Source organism: Tachysurus vachellii, chromosome 1, assembly GCF_030014155.1.
Source record: "Tachysurus vachellii isolate PV-2020 chromosome 1, HZAU_Pvac_v1, whole genome shotgun sequence".
NCBI classification, from domain to species: Eukaryota; Metazoa; Chordata; class Actinopteri; order Siluriformes; family Bagridae; genus Tachysurus; species Tachysurus vachellii.
The window spans coordinates 23543782-23564809 of record NC_083460.1 but is presented as its reverse complement, the minus strand read 5'-3'; the positions used below and the strand labels follow the sequence as shown (position 1 = coordinate 23564809).

At 40.3% G+C, this 21028-nt stretch overlaps 2 protein-coding genes across 5 annotated transcripts; both read left to right on the top strand.

Annotated features, from left to right (window-relative positions):
- socs7 (suppressor of cytokine signaling 7) lies at window positions 1-10341 on the top strand. 3 transcript variants are annotated; one of them, XM_060878322.1, is made up of 11 exons: window positions 1-1586; window positions 1617-1807; window positions 2887-2951; window positions 3146-3250; window positions 5259-5390; window positions 8509-8651; window positions 8877-9045; window positions 9143-9271; window positions 9408-9543; window positions 9639-9776; window positions 9864-10341. In XM_060878322.1, the coding sequence occupies exons 1-10, from the start codon at window positions 357-359 to the stop codon at window positions 9757-9759; spliced, it is 2421 nt and encodes an 806-aa protein (XP_060734305.1). In that variant the 5' UTR covers window positions 1-356; the 3' UTR covers window positions 9760-9776; window positions 9864-10341. The 3 variants fall into 3 exon arrangements, with proteins under 3 accessions (XP_060734305.1, XP_060734295.1, XP_060734313.1); XM_060878312.1 differs by having other exon boundaries at window positions 1-1807; XM_060878330.1 differs by lacking the exon at window positions 5259-5390 and having other exon boundaries at window positions 1-1807.
- Window positions 10342-11240: 899 nt separating this feature from the next.
- sp2 (sp2 transcription factor) lies at window positions 11241-21028 on the top strand. Of its 2 annotated transcripts, none has more exons than XM_060878341.1 (8): window positions 11241-11315; window positions 12758-12834; window positions 13285-14034; window positions 14325-14540; window positions 14766-15054; window positions 15512-15692; window positions 16740-16933; window positions 19247-21028. In XM_060878341.1, exons 1-8 carry the CDS (start codon window positions 11309-11311, stop codon window positions 19345-19347), a joined length of 1815 nt encoding a protein of 604 aa, XP_060734324.1. In that variant the 5' UTR covers window positions 11241-11308; the 3' UTR covers window positions 19348-21028. The 2 variants fall into 2 exon arrangements, with proteins under 2 accessions (XP_060734324.1, XP_060734332.1); XM_060878349.1 differs by lacking the exon at window positions 11241-11315 and adding an exon at window positions 11700-11836.

The window sequence follows — 21028 nt, the reverse complement described above, 5'->3', positions numbered from 1 at the left end:
CGCGCGCGCGCGGGTGGGGCCGAACAGACGGTAACGTGATCAAGACGCGCAAGCATTCCGTTAAATGAAGCGTTATGTATGACCCGCTAAGAACCCGTTGTCGTTTATGAGTGGACTCATATACGTTTTTTGTGTGTATATATAGATATATCCGCGCTGCCGGTGCTGATTTCTAACTGGAATGCTGAAGCTACGGCGGAAATTATCTCTTTTTTAATTCTGGGGCTGAGCGGGTGGTGGACCACAGCAAGCGGAATTGGCTTCCATTATCATTACAGGCAGCGATAACGATCTCGACACTAGGGCGATGTGAAACGCTAATATCACTCGTTCCTTCCGCGCACCGAGGAATAAGAATGAACACCGGGCAAGAAATGTCTCCTGATTTCGTCTTGATGCGCCTGGTCTCTGCGGCCGAGGAGGACCGCTTGGACGATGAGAACGGCAGTCTGTCGTCGGGCACTGGAGTGGTGGCTGGATTCGGGCAGGACGTCTTGAGCCACGGAAACGTTAAGGCTAAATTGGACTGCGCGCAAAATCAGGTAGGACTCAGTCACCTCTCCGCGGGGAACAAAGCTCCGCAGTGTGGCGGAAGCGATGCACCTGACGCCGGCGGTATGGAGACCAGATCCTCGCTGTCTGTTCCCCCTCCTCCGCTTCACTCCGCCGAGGCCCGCGCTTACGATCTCAGACACAGAGGCAGAATTGGGCCTCAACTGTTAGTGTTCCGAAATGTAACCAGAGACCCCGATGGGTTGTCTGAAAACAATGTGGACGATAGGCATTCTTCGAGGTCTTTCAAGGAACAGACGACACATTCTTCCGAGTCGAGCGTCAGCACAAATAACAATACGCTCAGCGGTGTAGATGCTCAGCATCAATACCATCCTCCGTGGGTGCTGCATCCTCAGCTGAAGCTGAATACAACAGTGGACACAGAGCGAGGTGAACTGTGCCACCGGCATCGCATAATCACGGATAAACGCGACTGGCCGCAGATTGTTGACAAATCGAACCAGACTGCAGTGTTAGACCCTACATGGAGCATGATAGGGCAGGGAGAGCTCCGGCTCCCTGAAAGGCCTGTTTTGGAACTCGCAAGGCAATTTGGGAAGCTGGGAGTCGCCCCGGTACCCGACTTTTTGCTGAAGGACAGCGATTTACAGCACTGCTCGTGCTCCACGACGACTGGGATTAGACAAGGTGAAGATCCAACCGAGACTAGCGATGCTCTGCTCGTACTGGAAGGCCTCGGCTCGGAGGAGGTCAACGGCCTGGGCATGAAGAACAATCCCGAGTCCCAAGACGGCGCACAGGTGAAGACCCAGCTGGCACTCAAATGTTTCCCCACAGTACTCTCGGGCCAGGCGGTCGGGGTTACTGGCGGCCTCTGCTTACCGACATGTCGTGATTCGCAGCTTTGTTGTTTGCTGCGAGGCTCCATAACCATCAAGGCACAAGGTAACTCCACTGACAGAGATTCCTCACAGTTCCCGAAATCACCAACAGTAGAGCCCGCTGTAGGAGTTCGTGCTGACAGCGCGAGCCCCACGATGCAGGCAGACAGAAGCGGCAGTGCGTCCAGGGCGCCGTGTTTGCGCGGTGAAGGCGAAAAGGCGCTGAAGGTGCCAGGAAAGACCAGAAAGGGGTCTCTTAAAAATTGTCTGAGCAAACTTTTCAGAACTAGAAGCTGTAGCGGCTCTAACAGTCTTCTGGATAAGAGACCATCGGTGACGTTTTCCATTTCTTCAGACGGCAGTTTGGTGGACATGTCAGGCGTGAGCACTGTGGAACAGGACGCAGCCAGGTAGGACTCGGGGAAAAGTGTCTTTTATTAATTGGTCATAAACTTATACAATTGTCTTTTCGATTTCTTTTTCTCTATGTGTAGATCTCAGCATCAAGAATGTGTGGATCAGTGAGATAGATAGATAGATAGATAGATAGATAGATAGATAGATAGATAGATAGATAGATAGATAGATAGATAGATAGATAGATAGATAGTTTATCTGCCTATTTAAACAGAATACACAGATTAAAAGAAAAGACAACACAAGTGTCTTAGTAAGGTGTTGATCTCTGGAACTGTACAATGGTTCTTCAGTTGTTACTCAGAGGAAACCTTAAAGGCTTTGTGTAGAACTGTAAAGTTCAAAGCAGAGCCCTTTTAGGATGCTAAGAACCTTTAATTATACAAGAAATCCCTAAAGAAGCCTTTCTTTTAAGATTATCCTGTCATTTGTCAACATATATTTCCTCAAATACTGATATGATGATGGGGAATTTGATTGTGCCTCAGCATGTGTGCGTGGAGTTTGCATGTTCTCCCTGTGCATAGCGGGTTTTCTCTGGGTACTCCAGTTTCCTCCATAGTCAAAACACATACATCGTAGGCACGATTGTCCATAGTATATAAAACACATAAACACATACATAGTAGACTGACTGGCATGATTGTCCATAGTATGTAGGGTGGCTGAGTGTGTGTGTGCTTGTGCCCAGTGATGGGTTGGCACCCTGTCAATGTTGCCCCAGCCTTGTGTCCCAAGTCCCCTGGGATAGACTCTACACTGTAGAAAATGTATGGATGGACAATGTAGTTTGGGTTGAGATCTGCTCACAGCATATAATTTACATAATTTCTGTACTCTTTAAACCATACAATGAACTCTATATTGCTGTGAATGTGGACATAGTTATCCTGCAAAAGAATACTCCCATAAAGATGGAAATGTTTCCTTATAGGCGAAAGGTGATCAGTCTGAATAACTTTACATTCATTACATTAATCTTACCTTTAAGTGGACAAGACTGTGTAACAAAACCACCATTTTCTCTTTTAAGTTTGTTTGTATTTACCCTGTGCATCCTGTTTTTTACTAGCCAACCTGGATTAACAAGGGCCCAAAGTGCCTTCTCTGGTGCTGCATTCACTCCTGTCTTCACTGGTAAGGAGCTAGGAACAGAAAGTGCCACAAAAAAGTCGATGTGACTGATTTTATACTAAGAAGCTTTCGATTTAGGCAAATGTGTACACATAAGCATTGTTAGATACTTACAATACCCTGTCCAAGATAACATAGTGACTGAAGCTGAACAGACATGATTACTGTCTATGTTAATTGTTTTGTCCTGTTTGCAGGAGAGACAGTGTCGCTGGTGGATGTGGACATCTCACAGAGAGGGAGAAACTCTCCTCATCCCCCAACCCCTCCTCCACCTCCACGTAGAAGTCTCAGCCTGCTAGGTACACAAACAAACAATAATTCTCATGATCTCATTTCTTTACTGGCCTACATATTCTCTCTCTCTCTCTCTCTCTCTCTCTCTCTTTCTCTCTCTCTTGCTTTTTCTCTGCCCTTAGCTTATCTTATGTCTTTAAAACTGTCTGCCATTTTTGTTGACATTCTCAGTATGTCTGTCTCACCTCCATCTCTCCAGGAATCTCTTCAAATATTCCTTTTCTTCTGTCTTGTTTTGCTCTGACTCATGGTATCTCCAATTCCTAACTCTTATGCCAGTCTGTCTGAGGTCCTACTGTATGAATAAATTGTATGCCAGCTGGATAAAATATATTCTTCCTTTTTTAGGGATTAGACAGAGGATAAATAATGAAACAAGTTTCAAGACCGTTTTTAGGTTTTAGATTGTAGATTTAAATTTGGTTTTGATTATGCCTTTAGTGTGGTTGAAAGGGCAGTATCTTGCTACTGATGTAATTTTACAGTTGATTACACATTATACCGACAAGGTCTTTTCCACTCATGTGTACACACATCAGCAAATGTGTTATCACTTTCTGCCGAAATAAACCACTATAGTTAGACTGTGAGGGTTTTATTTAAATATGGTTTCTTTGTTAATTTTAGAAACCACAATATACAACAGTATTTTAGTACTTTTACACACTGGAATTATATCTACATTTACCAAATATTTTTTTCTGAATACAGTGCACTTGAAGACATGGTTAAATATTCTTTTCCACTCCTGGCCTTGAAATATATTGCTATGTTTATATTGATGTTTTGTTTAATTCTCTAACACACCAAATTAAGACGTGAAGTACATTGCATGGGTTCTACAGGGCTGAAAAGACAATGTCTATGTTTACATGCAGCCTAATAATCTATGGCTAATATGAATAATTTTTGCAGAATGAGAATAAAAAAAACGTTCATTTAAACACCTTGAACTTTACATAATTTTTTAAAGTTCATGTTATGGATTTGAGGCTGTTAAGTGTGGAGTTTTGATGAATAATTTCTGTAATGATGAAGAACTTGTACAGTAAAAAAATTGGGTAAAGTCTTTGACAACAGCTGTATATTAAACAGCTGTCTTTTGTTATTCACCAACGATGGCTTTTAATACTTTTAACATTAGATTAATCAAATTCCAGTGGATCTGGTGTACATTTCCATCACATAAGTTATTAATGTAGCGCAATTTTTCCTAATCTAGTTCTTCTACAATAATATATTTATTCATTATTCAATGCAAGTTAGAATTAAGCGGAGCAAATTCAGGTTATGGATTTTGTTCAAGTGCTCAGGAGAGAATTAATCCTGCAATAATATAAACTCACAACCTTCACCATCACTAGACCCAACCTCTGATTTATCACTCCCATCCTTACTTGTCACGTGAGGATGCTTGGTTAAATTCTCTTGGTCGTTGCGTCACATCACCGTAGGTGTCAAACTCAAGTTCTGTCCAGGACACAACAGAATATTTTTAAGCATTTGAAGGGACATAATTTAAGGATATTAAATTATTAACATATCATTATCTATTCTATTATTAAACACATTTAACCTAAGCTCTGAAATTGGATTAGCACATTTCTTTTTAAAAAAATGCAGAAGAAGAAGAAGGGCTAATAGCTGCACTATTAGACCAAGTTGGTTAACTTTATTACATATATACAGTGGGGTCGAAAAGTTCACTAGTGCTTCTATATTACATTTTTTCCCCTAATTGAATTTAACCATTAAAGTTATATAACTGACAACAATGTAATTGACAGTTTCTTAATGATGTGTAGACCAGTGACTCATCTGTAGTAAATTACTAAAGAACACATGATATAATAAGTTTTTGACATAGTTCTAAAAAGGTGGGCAGTCTTTATACTATAAGTCTGGTGTAAATTTTTGATGTGTACTTCTGCGTCTGACACACTGGGCTCGAGTTTGACACCTACGTTTTAAATGTCTCCTCCTGGTTTCTGAACACATGCTACTCTGTTCCAGACGATATAGGTGGGCCACAACCAGGGCCTTTCCTAGTGAATGTCATGGGGGCCTCCCTGCAGTCTCTCCCCCTGCCTCTTCCTCCTCCTCCCTCCCTCCATGCCACCATCCAGCATAGCCTCAGCCTCAATGGTAAGGGTGTGATGGTGGCAATATGTGTGTATGTGTGTGTATGCTGGACACTATTTTGCAATAAGAGCAGACTCCAACCCTCCCTTTTCACTCCGACTTCCCCTACCATCTAACCTTATGTCCCTTGTATGTGCCTTGTTGTGTCAAGATGATTGCAGAATATTGAGCAGCCAAACACCACACAGGCTTCCTATTGTATGTGTTGCCTTAATTTATAAGGCTGCTTAATTATGCCTTCTTTTTCTGTCATACTGTAGGAAAAATATGCTAATTAAGTTATTAATAAGTAACTACCAAGGACAATTCTAAGTCTATCTTGGTGTGTCTTACACTGTGGTTTTAAAATTTTCAATCTTTTAATTAAGGAAGACATTAAAGATATTATTATGTTGGCTTTGTAGAAGCCAACATTCTGTATTCCTATTTCAGCGTAGACAAAAATTTATAAAATTTAATGCGGCCTAGGGCTTTCGAGCCACATGCACCAAATTCGGATATGTTGTAGACCCTGGTCTGAAGTTTGTTGCTATTACTTTTCTAAGTGATCTGAATACCGGTACTTCCGGTACCGGGTCTCAAAGTGGCCTTTTTTCCCATAGACTCCAATTATAAAATTTGGAGGTTTATAACTCGGCAAGCTTTTGAACTATCTACACCAAACTCGGCCAGCTCCTTTAGGGTGATACTCTGAACAAAGTTTTAAATTGGTGTACCGACTGGCCTTCCGGTTGTGCCGCAGCCCCGCCCACAATATAGGCAAAATCAAAAAACTTTTTACAACATGGACATGTGACATATCAAAACACTCAGAACAATGAGGGGAACTTCCTCACGTGTATTCTGATGATGTCGCGACGTCACGTGAAAATCAAAAATTAGCACAACATGAACATGTGACATATCAAAACAGTCAGCCCAATGAGGGGAACTTCCTCAGGAGTATTCAGATGATGTCACATGCTCGTCTCCACTTGCCTCCAGATGTTTTGGCACCCTATGTTTCTGTCCACTTGCCTCCAAAAGAAACACTGACCCTTATGTCCACTCGCCTCCAAAAAGCACCGGCCTTTGCGAATACTTGCCTCATCAAAGCCAACATCAAAGTTTGTCGCGACGAACTTTACAAATCTAGTTTATCTTATTATTAAAGTAGCAGTGTGTATTTTAGGAATTTCTACACATAGAAATATCCACATGGATTAATCTTTGTAGCAAGTTTTAAATTGGTTACTGTATATTAGACGTTCATTCACTGCCGAAGTTTGTTGATTGTTAGATAAGTTTGTTATGAGAAGTTCATCAGTATTTGCATGAAATGTGGGCACTGTCACCCCTTTTTCATGGATATTGTGCCAGTACTGGACCCTTTTAAGAACCAGGTGTTTGCAGGCTTATGAGCCAGAAATATGACATTTCCTATTTACTTTCTCTCTAGTAAATGGTTCTTTTGTGAGTTATCTTTAAATCAGTATGCATGTTAACATCACATTTTGAATTCTGTTCATGTTGTCATGGTGACAGAATGATGCCATCCTCAAGCACTTGATGCCACCAATCATTGGTTCCAAGCCAGTGAATGTTGTTGTATCGTGTACAATAGTTCAAGATTATACACCAGCATTGCATGAGTAGAAAACAGCCACATAAAAACCTAGGTACTTGGTCTCTGACCTATTTACACTGGCGACAACCAATAACCAAACAACGGCCTGCTTACAGTCAGAATAGAATATAATCTCAGCAGTACTGTTAGAAAATGGCTCTGTATAATAAACAGCAGGAAAGACTGATGAATGCAGAGATGCACACCCACACATGCATAGTAGCTGGCAACCACAGAGCTAGAGGAAATATATACATGAGATTAAAGACGACACATTTTGAGATCTCGTCTTGCTTTTTAAGTATAATAATGGCCAGAGGTTTTACAGCAGTGTTGCACCTGTTAATGTTTCACAATAAGAGTGAAAAGCGATACAGTAGATTAGAATATATTTAACTATATAGAAAACTTTCAAACAAACAACAAGAACAGACAAATTAGTTTATCCCAACGGGTAGGAAAATTCACTGGTTCGGTTGACCAGAAACTCTACAGACACCTTGACAGTTGACCTACTTACTACGGAATATAAATAAATGCATTTTTTTTAGTTTGTTGCATATTTAAAATGCAAAGACATTTAGCTAGAAAGGACACTGTCAAGCTGCGTCCCAAATGAGGTACTTCACACTGTGTACTATCTACTATAGCATCTAGAAGATGCATATTAGAAAAGTTGTATCATCTCAAATGGAACACTAAAGTTTTTAATAACTGGAAGTATAAGCTGTTTCCCACTCAAACTCAAACGCCATAATGTGACACCGCTAGCAGAACACTGTGAATTATTTAAAACTTTGAAGACTTTTGTAAGATTTCATGTCCACCAGAATGACGTTGGCCATCTTGGATTTATTTTCTCATCCCATGTCAGCGGCTGGTAACCTCGCCCCCTTCTATTATGAAAGCAAATCTGCTGGACTTACACACTTACACTTTTTAAAACAAAATGCTGTAGAATGGTGGAGAAGTATGTGGTTTGGGATGCACCATCAGTGTCATGTCAGACCTCTAGATAAAAGAAAGGCTTACATGTGAATTTCCTGTTGCTATCTTGTGGATAAAGCCAGTGCTTAAAACATAACTAGTTTAATACCCCACATAAATATGATTGCTTATTAACTAGTTAAGCAGATTTATAGACTAGTGTTGAAACAATTTATCTTATTATTAAAAATAGTCAGTAAATGTTCTTGGTTGGTGCTTGTAGTGCACTTACGGGCAGAATTCGGTTTGATTAACCTTTTAAATCCCTCAACTGCTGGACAATGACACATGAAAAACTGATAGTATAAATATATAATGTGCAGGTTGGTTATCAACCCATGCCTGCACAGTGGTATCTGTCATGTTTAATGACTAACACCTTTAACACAGTCCTTTATGCATTATGAATCATGTTCACTATTGATTTCAACATTGATAGTCCCTGGTTGTTCCTATATTTAGGTAGTAAATAAATATCAGAAGGAAAGCTTCTTGGATATATTACAGTTACACATCTTTCTGTTGTAGATGCTTTCTTCCGAGCTCTCCCTCATTCTGCATCACCGATTGAGACTCCACCTCCAATGAGAGTTGCTCCACCTGCAAATGTGTGTCCTCTTAGGGGAGTTGATTCCAGCAGCTTCACCGCCAGCCTGAGAGAACTGGAGAGGGTGAGGATAAAAACCTTTAAAAAAATAAATAAAAAATTCATATGTATCTAAATGTTTACAGAAATAACTACCTTTAGTCATTTTGTGCCTTATCATTCAGGCAGGTTTACTGGTACTATATCTGTACTTTTCATTTGAGATAGCTACATCAGTCTCAGTTTGGTATAACTCAACTGGAATCGCTTGCACAAATACTTACATAGGTGTGTATCTGTGGTTCCACAGTGTGGATGGTACTGGGGGCCAATGAACTGGGAGGACGCCGAATTGAAACTGAAAGGGAAGCCGGATGGTTCATTTCTGGTTCGAGACAGTTCAGACCCCCGATATATACTCAGCCTGAGTTTCCGCTCACAAGGTGTTACACACCACACACGCATGGAGCATTACAGAGGTAACCAGTACACACAAGTGCTGGATAAAAAATACGTAAAGATCCCTCACGTGCAGAATGAATGAATGCAGAAAAGAGTGTTTGTTTCCCTGTTTAGGGACCTTCAGCTTATGGTGCCATCCAAAGTTTGAGGACCGCTGCCATTCTGTGGTGGAGTTCATAGAGCGTGCCATCATGCATTCTAAGAACGGAAAATTCCTTTACTTTCTGCGATCGCGTGTACCTGGTAAATTTAATACAGCGTCAAGTTCTTGCTATTGCGAAATTTGCATCACACAGGCTGGAAAAAATCTTGACCATAACCTGAGAACACAGTGTAGGTGAAATGTGATCATAAAGGTTGTTTGGTCTCTGCCTCACAGGACTCCCACCAACCCCAGTGCAGCTGCTGTATCCAGTCTCCCGCTTCTGTAATGTCAAATCCTTGCAGCACCTTTGCCGCTTCTGTATCCGGCAGCTTGTCCGCATAGACCACATTCAGGAGCTCCCTCTCCCAAAGTACTGCTCTATTTTATTCAGTTTCACATTGTTTTTCCTACAAATAGTGCACTTAATACTGTAATGAAAATGTTCTTCTTTCCATTATGCTCCAGACCCCTCATTTCCTATCTGAAAAAGTTCTACTACTATGACCCTGAGGAAGAGATGTACCTGTCAATCAAAGGCATGCGACAGATGGCAGGTGTGGAGCAAGAGCCAGAGCCCGAGACGTAGTGCAAGAGATATTTTCTGTAAGAAATTAAATTTTATTTTTGTAAACTGATTTTAATTTATCAAATATGAAGGTGCAAATATGATAAGTGTAATTTCCCCTTCAGGTTTTCTCTGTATGGATAGCAGATGGGATAGTGCATAGATGCTCTTGTTGCACAGCTCTGCCAAAAAATCCCTATCAGTCTTCCAGCAGAAGCCAATGGACATCAACAGAATGGCTGCTCATTGTATTAAGTCAAGATGGGATGGTGAAATGCTGGAGTACTGATCATATGAAACTGGCCAGAGATGGTCCGCCAAGCGTTAGACTAATGGAAGGCACAGAACTGTGAAATGAAATGGATAAAATGTTAAATGTGATCTGGAGCTATGACATAAACCTCCATCTGTTGGTCATGAAAACATTGGACTTTTGAAACTGGACACATTTGTGAATTGCTTTCCTTTGTTTTTTGTTCTTTTTCTCTCTGTTATCTTGCCGTCTGCTTTTTTTGCCCGGTACCTCAACTGTAACTCCTCAGCCTGACTACAGGCCACCTTTTCAGTAAAAGAAAGTAAAACTGAAACAAAAAAGCTTTGGAATTCTTCTTCGTCATCTTGCATGGTTTTTACTGTCACAAAACAGTCTGAGCAAAGTGTAGAAAATATAAATGAATTATTCATTCATATTCATCAGCCGCCCTGCCCTGGTTCTTGTCGATCCAGTGCCAATCCCAGGTACACTGGGCACAAGGAAGGGACATACGTATGGGACACACACTCATTTACACTTTAGCATAGCCAAACCACCTTTTCTGGAAGGTGGAAGAAAACCACAGAACCTTGAGGAAACCTGTGCGAAGACATGATCAGCATATAAAACACCACACAGACAGAACCCCGAGCTCAGGATTGAACGAGGGACCTCAGACCGCTGAAACAGCGATGCTACCCGTTATGGCTCTGTGGCACCTCACAGAATAACCCATTTTACGCGGGTCATTCTGAAACAACCAAGCACTCTTTCATGATGTATGTATAATTGGGGCTATATATAACTATAATAGATGGTTATGAAAAAGCTCCAGACAAGAGTGTCACAGATGTTGGGTAGTTGAGCGAGTTATAGTAGAAATGCAATGGAATTTTTTGGGATAAGACATCAAAAGATTTTTTTAATTCAAAGTACAGACTGGATGTCTATATAAAATGGATGTCAATTATTTTTGATTGATATGTTCCAGGTAGTTCTAACTGGTCGAGCTGGACGTCAGTGATGTACGCCATCATGTATAATTGGCTCAGTCTAGCTCGCTTAGCCTATTTCAGCACCCGCCTTTTTTTCTAAACCGCGGCATGCTATTGGTCAAGACTCGGCACATCGACAGCCTCCGCAGCGTTTGGACATTCTATTGGTCAGATTAAAACTCAATCACCAGGATCGTGTACGTTGATTGGGCAGAACTGCGATCATTCATTCCTCTACAAGCAGGCGGATTGGTCGAAGGGCGCGGGCGGTCTCTGGATACGGGCTCTGCTCTTGAAGGTTTAACGGAGAGCGAATGTCGTCATGAGCGGTGGGTAGGAATTATAACGTTGGCGTTTATGTTACTATCTACTTTAGAAAAAAAAAATAAATAAAAAGAAACGTACCCTTAGTTTATTGAGTACACTGGTGCATTATCCAAGCGCAAGAAATGTGTATTAAAATGATGTATTACACTGCAACATAATGCACACTTCCGGAATCAGGCGCGATCCCGTATCAAAGAGTTTATCAGGCTAGTTCGGGGCTCGTTAGCATGCTAGCTAGCTAGTTAGCAAGTTAGCTTAGCGAGTTAGCAAAGCGCAGCTAGGCTTTGCAGTTGAGTTCCGGTATTTTTTTAAAAAGCGTATTATTTTCCCGTCTGATTGCTTTGCCTCTTAAAGCAGAAATGCGAAGCTCTGAAGCGATTAATTAGCTAAAGAAACAATAATAATAAAAAAATGCAGAAACATAAGACTGGAGCTAGCTTCATTAGCGCTAGCTGCATTAGTGCTAACGCGGAGTTGTTTGGTATCTCGTTAGCTTACAGTCTGTTTGTAGCTGTTAGCTAAGGTTAGTTTTTATTTGTTTGGGTTTTTATTGCTGTTATTATTGAGGGGGGGTTCTGTCAGGACGCTCTAAAAATTATTAGTGTACATTGTTTTCACTCATCACTGAGATGTTTTTAGTGAAGCATCTTTAAATTGTTTACTATTAAATCTACTTATCTGGTTATTATTATAGCTACAGAAATTGTACAGATGTTCATGGGAGTATTACATGCCGTCGTTAATACCAGCCATATTTAATAAGAATTATTTTATGTATGTAGAGAATAAAACTGAGCATTTTTAAGAGCCGTATGAATTAATGATGTGTATTAACTGTAGTCTTATTAACCTATGAGCTCTATCGCGTTTTCAATTTTTTTTTTTTTTTTATTTGTTACTAAAACTCTACAAAGTCAGATTTTATGCATGCTGGTCTATTTACGTTTACATCCACTTTAGCTACGTTCATTTGGCCGTAAAAGTTCATGACAGTCTTTTAAAGGTGCAATGCTCGACTTCCGGTTTGTGTTTGGATGCGTTTACTGTCATTCAGCTTATAGACACTAAAGGCTACAGTAGGTCTTGGGGGTGGTATTTTATGAATATGGGCGGAAAGCATTCAAATATAAACCTTAGAGACTTTATAAAAGAGACTAATCTCACCTAATGCACCTTAAGTGGATTTTCCGAGTTCCTCTGTTCCACGTTTCGGGACACCAAAACCTACTCGCCTCACCAGTTAACTAATCAGGTTTAGTGCAGACTAGATAACCTGGTGAACTCTTAATATATCGATATTTTTTTCGATAGACACAAAATAAAACAAAATCGATTAGCAGTTATGCAATTTAAAGTTTGGACCATATCTAGAATCCAACATAGCAGATTGTTTACTTTCATATTTCAGTTTTGTAAAGATTCTGTTTCTGATTTTCTCCCAAAGATCAAAAGGACAGTATGGCCACCACAGTTGCTGTCAGTCCCAGTGAATATCTTCAGCCTTCAACTACCACCTCTCAAGTAAGTACTCACAATTTCGCAATTTTGAACAAAGGCTTGTTTTGGGTATGTTTGCTTGTTTCCTGTTTTAAAAATAGAGATTTCATAATACTTTATCAATGCAGGGACTGGAAAAATAGTAGCTAACAATCTAAGAAAGTATGAGTTATTAACTGAATACAGACACAAACAAGATGCAGTTAGTATGTAGGAGATGGTGTACTTAATTTTATGCACACCTGTCAGTGTTGTTCACTTTCTTAGTGCTAGTGATCTTTATTTTGTACCCCGACTCAAATGTGAATAGATTTCATATGCCATTTAGTGTGAAGATGTTGAATCTCTGGCAACTTATTTCATAAATCTAACTGTAGGACCACTTATTTAAACCTCACTGTTTCGTCAGGTGAAGGTGTAAAAGGTTGAGACAGGTCAAACTGAATATCTGCTTTATTGCCATCTTGTTTGTAGGATTCTCAGCCCTCACCTTTGGCCCTCCTGGCTGCCACTTGCAGTAAGATTGGCCCGCCTGCTGCCCAAGCTCCAGCCAGCACTCCTCCAGCCCAGCCAACCACGCGCCGCCTTCACCCCATCAAACCAGCTCCCATTGCACCGGCACCACCCAAAAACCTGGGCTTTCTCTCAGCGAAAGGAAATATCATTCAACTCCCTGCAGGTGTAGGTTCTTCAGGAACTAGTCCTATCCTCTTAACTATCCAGCCCCAGACTCGCCCAGCTGGTACAACTACTGCAAACATTCAGTACCAGGTGGTTCCCCAGATCCAGGGAGCTCAGACCATTCAGATGGTACCCCAGGGTGGACAGATCCAGATCATCCCTGGGACCAACCAGGCTATCATCACCTCACCTGTTACAATGCAGGCAGCTACTCCAGCTCCTGCACAGAAGACAGTACCCATCAAGCCATCAACGCAAAAGCGGAGGCAGAACAATGCCACCGTTACTCCCACCGCTAACATAGTGCGTTTGCCTAGTGGACTTGCTCTGCCACTCAATGCTGCTACGGGTGAAGTAGGTGCAACTCATATCGTCACAGAGTCTGCAGCTGCCTCACCTCGGCCAGTAAAGGGAAAGAGGGGGCGGAAGAGACTGGCTGCTGTAGTTCCTCCTCTTCCTGCTCCTCCACCAGCTTCACCGCCACCTATTGCTGAACAGGTGGAAACAGTGCTGATCGAAACAACAGCGGATAACATCATCCAAGTAGGTCGATCATGCTCTGTTTTTGACCTTTATAACAAGTAAATCATTTAGTCATGTGATATGGACTCTCTTGTGAAGTTTTTTTTAAGTAAGTTGTAGATCTATTCTAAAACCAACTATTTCTCAATAGACACAAGTCCTTGAATCAGATCATAAATTTAGAGCCCAAATGAAGGGTTCAGAAAGAATTCTGGTGGGCATCCTAGTTAAACACTAGGATGCAGTTTTAAATGTGTTATAATTAAAAAATATTTGGATCCCAATTCACTAACTTTTCCCCCACCTGTTAGGCAGGGAACAACCTCCTGATTGTGCAGAGTCCAGGAGGGAGCCAGCCTGTGGTACAGCAGGTGCAGTTGGTTCAGCAGAAATCAGATCAACAGGTGGTGCAGATACCACCTCAGGCTCTAAAAGTGGTACAAGCTGCCTCTGCAACACTCCCTCCTGTGCCCCAGCGAGTGCCAGCCCCCCCCACTGTGCAGGTGGCTCCCTCAGAACCCACACAGGTACGTCAGCATCTCTGTTTCCTGCTTATGCACAAGACGTTTAATTATAGTAACAGGGTGGGTTCTAGTTGATGTCTATGACCTGTCTGTATTTAGACAGGATCATTACAGAATCTTAAAAAAAAATTTCTTACAGCTGGTAAGTTTGATAGATCATTGTAACTGGTAGTTTTGTACTGTGATGTGTAATTGATTGTGTTTGGCATGTTTGTTGTTTTGTTGCAGGTACTAATTAAAACAGCTTCAGGTGAATGGCAGGCAGTACAGCTGCAGGAGACCATCGTAACCACTCCAACTACGCCAACCACCACTCCCGTCACGCAGGCTATGGTGAGTAAGAAAGCCCAGCCGGGGGCACGGAAAGAGAGGACCCTTGCCAAAATTGCTCCTGCTGGTGGTGGTCTAATAACGCTTAATGCAGCACAGCTCACTTCAGCAGCTCAAGCTGTGCAGACCATTAATATCAACGGGGTTCAAGTACAAGGAGTTCCCGTAACCATCACCAATTCAGGGGGTGAGTAAGAGTTTGTCTGACCATTTTATGTTGCTAGTGCTTTCTCATATGCATAAAATTTCATGTTGTCTTGTAATCATCAAATTTAGATGGTTAATACTCAGAAGGATGAATGTTTATAATTATGTAAGCTATTAAGTAAGCACTTCCAAGTCATATCTGAAAACAATGGTCACATGATCACACCGTCGAAAAAGTTAGAAGCGACAGAATGTCTTTCTTATTTTTATTTTTCACATCCACCACAAACAAACCACAAGAAGGAAGTTCTGTTTTCAGTAAGAGATGATTAGGTAACAAAGTAGCATAGGTCCAAAAAGTTGTCAAGGAAGAAACAACAGAAACAAAAAAAACTGATGCAATTACCTCTGATGTAAACTGTCAGAAAATCCTGTAGCACAATCTTTGTTATACATTCAGAACACGCACCATATCTGTCTGTATGTGTGGCTCTCAGGACAGCAGCACCTGACGGTACAGACAGTTCAGGGAGGTGGGCTTCAACTGGGCAGCATGCAGACACAGGAGCAGCCACTGAAGGTGGAGCAGACACTTACGCTCGAGCTACAGAGCCAGCCAGGAGAGAAGAAACGACGCATGGCATGCACCTGTCCCAACTGCAAAGATGCTGAGAAAAGGTACAGCAGACCCTGATTACATTCATGAAAGCAGCTCGTATTAATATATATTAACGTGTTTACAAGATAATAGCAGTACTTTTACATGAGTCCGAGGTGGCCGGAGAATCCAACATCCTCAGGGTGTTGTCAATGTTACAGCTGTATGTTTGTTATGTGGTACTCTGTCACAGGAATATTCAGAGAAATATTTGTTGTGGTAGGTGGAATAGTAAAAAACACATACTGAGACATTCATCGTGTTTCAATGTAATTTTGGTGATGGTGATTACGTAGGTATGACTTTAAACAAATTGGCATATCGTGTCGTCACTGACTGGGTCTTCAACCCGTGCCTTCGGGCGCATCATTGCAAACCTTATTTTGATGCTGGGCACAGTTTTCCAGAACTTCGTGCCAAGTTAAAGTGGTGTCAAGCTGTTTTAATGAATTTTTTAAATGTATTATGGTGCTCGAACCTGTTAATATTATTTTATTGCTTTTGTATTAGTTGTTTGAAGAGTAAAAAAAAAATTGGTCGGTCTTAACCCAAATTTACAACCGGCAAGTCAGTCGGACTTAAAGCAAAAAAAAATAATAAAAAATTGAGTTGGTCCTAAATTGTCAGGGTTGGTCGGGTTACGGCAGACAAGAATATTTTTAAGGATGGCCTGAACGTATATTTTTATGGATCTCTCTGTTTGTGGCAGTACATTGGTTTGTTGTCATCTGGACTGATCAGCACTAGCATAAGAATATGTTTGTTTTACTAGACAAAAAAGCTCTTCTCTAATCTGCCAGTTGCCATGAGTTTTAATATTATGAGGAGGTTTTCACAGTTATTTACTGGAGTCAACTCTTTAGCTGTCATGGCTTCATATTAAAGGAGCAGGCAGTGCATTTGGCACAATTTTCTAATTATCATAATTAGGCAAAACACATGAATGGAGTTGTTCAGAATTTACTATATATATTTATTTGTGGTAGCAGACTTATGGTATGGAAACTCAATTAATTAACTAATATTAACTTTAACTCACTAATGTTTTACTGTCCTGGTTGCTTTAGGCCAGGTGAGGTTGGGAAGAGGAAGCACATCTGCCACATAGTAGGTTGTGGGAAGACCTTCCGGAAGACATCCCTGCTGCGAGCCCACGTGCGTCTGCATACGGGAGAGCGGCCTTTCACCTGCAGTTGGGTCTTCTGTGGGAAGAGCTTCACACGCAGTGACGAACTGCAGAGACATGCCAGGACACATACAGGTACACTACAGTTTATAAAGAGCTATGATGAATATATTATACATTCAATTACAATTCTTCAGAAAAGCAAACCTATCTACACATATGTAGATTTTGTATAGTACCTCAACACCAGGCAGGGAGTCCTACATTCCTAACACATGAATGTTAAAGTACAAAGTGAGCGTGCATTCATACATCACTGCTCTCTCACACCATGAAAATCTATCATTGACAGAATCATAGCAGAAAGAGGAAAGGTGGTCCTCAGTCAGTCGCTATTGTATAATGTGGGAGGGTTAAACACATAGGGGGCACCGACAAGAAGAGCAGCATCTAAAACAACTTCACAGGACGTGTTGCGTTTATTTCAGCAGAACAAAACAGTGAATCTAATCACCATAAATGCAAAAGTTCACTTCAAGAATGAAGAAAGTGGCGAGTTTGATGTTTGATTGAAAGAGAATGCGTCATCTGTATTATAGCTCTCATATGAAACATTTAAGACTTCATTCAAGCCACAGAAAGACGAACATTTTACTAGGGAGAAGTTATTATACCTACATGTTATAATCCAAGTATTATACACGGTAACAAGAATTTAAGACGAATATAGTGTAATTTAACAGAAGACTGTGAGAGGCACGGCAGGATTTTGAACGACGTTCTGAACCACAGCAAATGCTGAGTGGTGCCACCCGTGTCCGTGCCCTCAATTTTAATGACATGGTACTGCACTTGGAGTAGGAACATGGAGTTTATTAAACTGCTGTACCTTTATAACAGCTGATAAATCCACACACCCAGTTAAGCATGAATTAAGTGCATGTATATTCACAAGCTGTGCTTTTAATTTAATGACGAACAGTAGGTTCAATGTTAATGTTTGTGAACTGGTGTAGTAGGGTAACGTTACACGGAAGGAAATTTTAGTGACCAAAAGTTTGAATCCTGACAATACCTAAGGTCTGCTATTACCTCATTTATTGTTTTGGGTGGATGTTTTTGTTACTTCTACCTCATTGGTAGACGAAGTTCAGTTTTCAAACAAGAAAGCTGAGAGTTGAATTAAATGCTACACCCTGCTGTAAATAGGTTTGTTGTTCAGACAAAAACAGAACATTCAAGATTCCTTGAATTGTAGTTCTAGCCTTATGTAAATATATTTAAATGAATAAAACTCATCAAAGCTTTGTAGATGATTTTAATATTGATGACTTTTAAGCCGCCTTCACACTGCACACGACAAATGACCGCCGATAAACCGGAAGTCATTCATTTCCTATGGGTAGTCGCAAGGTCGCTGCGTGAGGTGCCGACCACCTGCAGATCCGTAATTTTCAGATCCGTTTTGAGCGTTGGATCCGTTAAAAAAAATTTAACTTGTGCGACTACACCGCATCCAATATGCCGACCGGATGTGATGTATTCCAATGTTGTCCTATCAGGTTCGTGTGCGTGAGGTGATAAAAATTATTGAAAAGTATTAATATTAACTTTAGTCATTTTTAAACTTTACCAAAAACAATCTTTTTGTTTTAAATACATTGTTATTGATAAAAAAAAGTAATACATTGATAATATTTATATTGTATTATTTTTAATGTTGCGTCCATGTTTCCTCAAAAATTATTCGCGGTCTTTCTGGATTTATTGTTGCATTGATTGTTTGTATTTATTTATTTGTATTCACAATGATAAATGGAGGGAGAATACACAGGCTCTTGCTTTTGCTCTCCTTTACTGGAGACGGCAAAGAAAACATTGCAAATCAGTGTGTATGAAACACATCCTGACTCGGAGAAAAAGTCTCGGTGAGGATCACCGTTTAGTGCACGAGTTGCGACTTAATGGAGAAGATTTTTGTCACTATCATCTAGTAATGGGTTTTCCGAGACCGCGAGAATTAACTTGTTAATTAACTCTCCCATGTTGACGTCTACACGATCATATTGCATATTCCGTGCGACTGTCACTAGGGGGCTAAATCCGACAGTCATGTCCGTTTGTCGTGTGCAGTGTGAAGGCGGCTTTAGACTCTTAGATGTACTAAATAGCTAGGAGTCTGGATGTGTGGCAAAGCAAAGATCATTTTAACTATTCTCTTATGATGCTTGCTCTATGTTTAACGGTTTCTGTGCTGTAATGCTTTTGGAAAAGCATATGTTCTGATCTAAAATATCAAAGAAAAATCTAAAATATATTTAATAGTCCAAGTCTATACTATTTAATTTGCTTTAGAGATATTTGACACTGATTTAATTTTCTTTCATGCATTGAACAGAATCTATCATGAGATTTACGATACATTGACTTTTTTTTTCTTTCTTTCAGGAGACAAGCGCTTTGAATGCTCAAAGTGTCAGAAGCGATTCATGCGGAGTGACCACCTCACAAAGCATTACAAAACTCACCTGAACACAAAGAACTTGTGAACACACTGGCTGAAGGTTTTAAAAACTCTTAAATAAAACCTTTCTGTGGGAAGGAGCAGGGTTTGAGTCGGGGTGTTAATGGCGGAAAATCCCTCGCCTCATCCAAATCACACACATGGTGTGTTGTAGCCCAGGCCCTGTGGCGTAGTCCATCAGGACAAGTCCACACTCCTCTCGTTTCTCATTTTCAACTCATCCGCTTTGTCATAGGAGGGCTGGCCATGTGTCTTACTTGAGGTTCCAGAAAGCGACACCGGATGCATAGTTTGAGTTTTAGACGGAAACAGAAAGTGTTTCACATGCATCTCGGATATGAAGTGCAACTCCAACAAGTACTCCAGCCAAGAAGTTCAGTTTTTCTCTCATGTAATAAATATTAGAGCAGTTTTACATGTTTTATTTTACTGAGCCTTTTGACTGGTGTGTAGCAGCTCATGGACAGCTTTTTTTATGTAAATGTTTGCTTATATTCAAACATATATTTGTACAAATGTAAATGCTTGGACTTGCTCTATGCCCCAGCCAATGTGGGGTTATTTTTTTCTTCTTTTGTTTGTTGGTTTTTGTTTGTTTGTTTGAAAGTTTGTAATGCTCTAACCCTTCTTACGTAACATTTAACAGCAGTTTAGATTGAATATATTTTGCTGTGACTGGACAATCATGTCTTGGGTGTAGATGAACAGCTGATGGACATGGATTGAAAACTGCAGAAACGTATACAGAAGATAGCTGTATTTAAAAGGAAGAAAAAAAGTTTAGTCGTGTAACTATTAAGATGATATTTTCTGGAAATTTTAGAGTTCATTTATAGAATCTGATATTCAGATGGAAAAGTGGGAATTAGGTTTCCAAAAAAAAAAAATTGCCTTTGTTTATAGAAATATGGGCTTCTTTTGCAAACTCAAGACACTGTTAGAAGGAAATACAATTATCATACAGTTCAATTTTATTAGAGGGAATTGCTTTTGATGTACAGCCTAAGAAATACCCAGACGTTTCAGAACGTACACAACCAGGTCTGTTGAACGTCCAGTTTCTCAAAAGTGCTTTAAGGAGAAAATGTGTGTGCATAGGTATGTTTGTATCGTGGTCTCTGGATACATGAGATTTCAGAGACTACTATGAAATCAATTTTATTTCAGAGACTACTAAGTGTAGGATATTTGTTACACAAACGGGTGTAAACCTGAAAATTAAGGACTGTGTAAATGAGTTTAAAAAAAGAGAGCGAGACACTGTATAGTTTCATTCCTGTACTACACAAGTCTATTAGATCCTTTTTATAAATTTAATGTTGCCTTAGAAAGCTTCATTCCCTATTTAAAGAAATTTTTGTCTAATTAAATGGAACTGCATCTGTAGATTTGCTTTATCTTTTGTCTAACTTGTATTATGAAATGCCAACTTTATGTGCACTGACCAAATTCAGGGTTTTACTTTACTGCTTAAATTTAGTATTATTTTCGTTCAATGTTATTGGCTGACTTGTCAGAATTCGGATGAGAAAATCCCTATTTTTATCTTTCCTAGATAAATCCTACACCTAAAATCCGTGACTCTGAAAGCTAAATATGAAAGGTAATTATTTGTATAAGTATGGCGGTGTTAAAACACAAGAGCTTGCTACTTTTTCTACAGTCAGTCCATCTTTCCCAAACTGACAATAAAGCATTCAAACGAC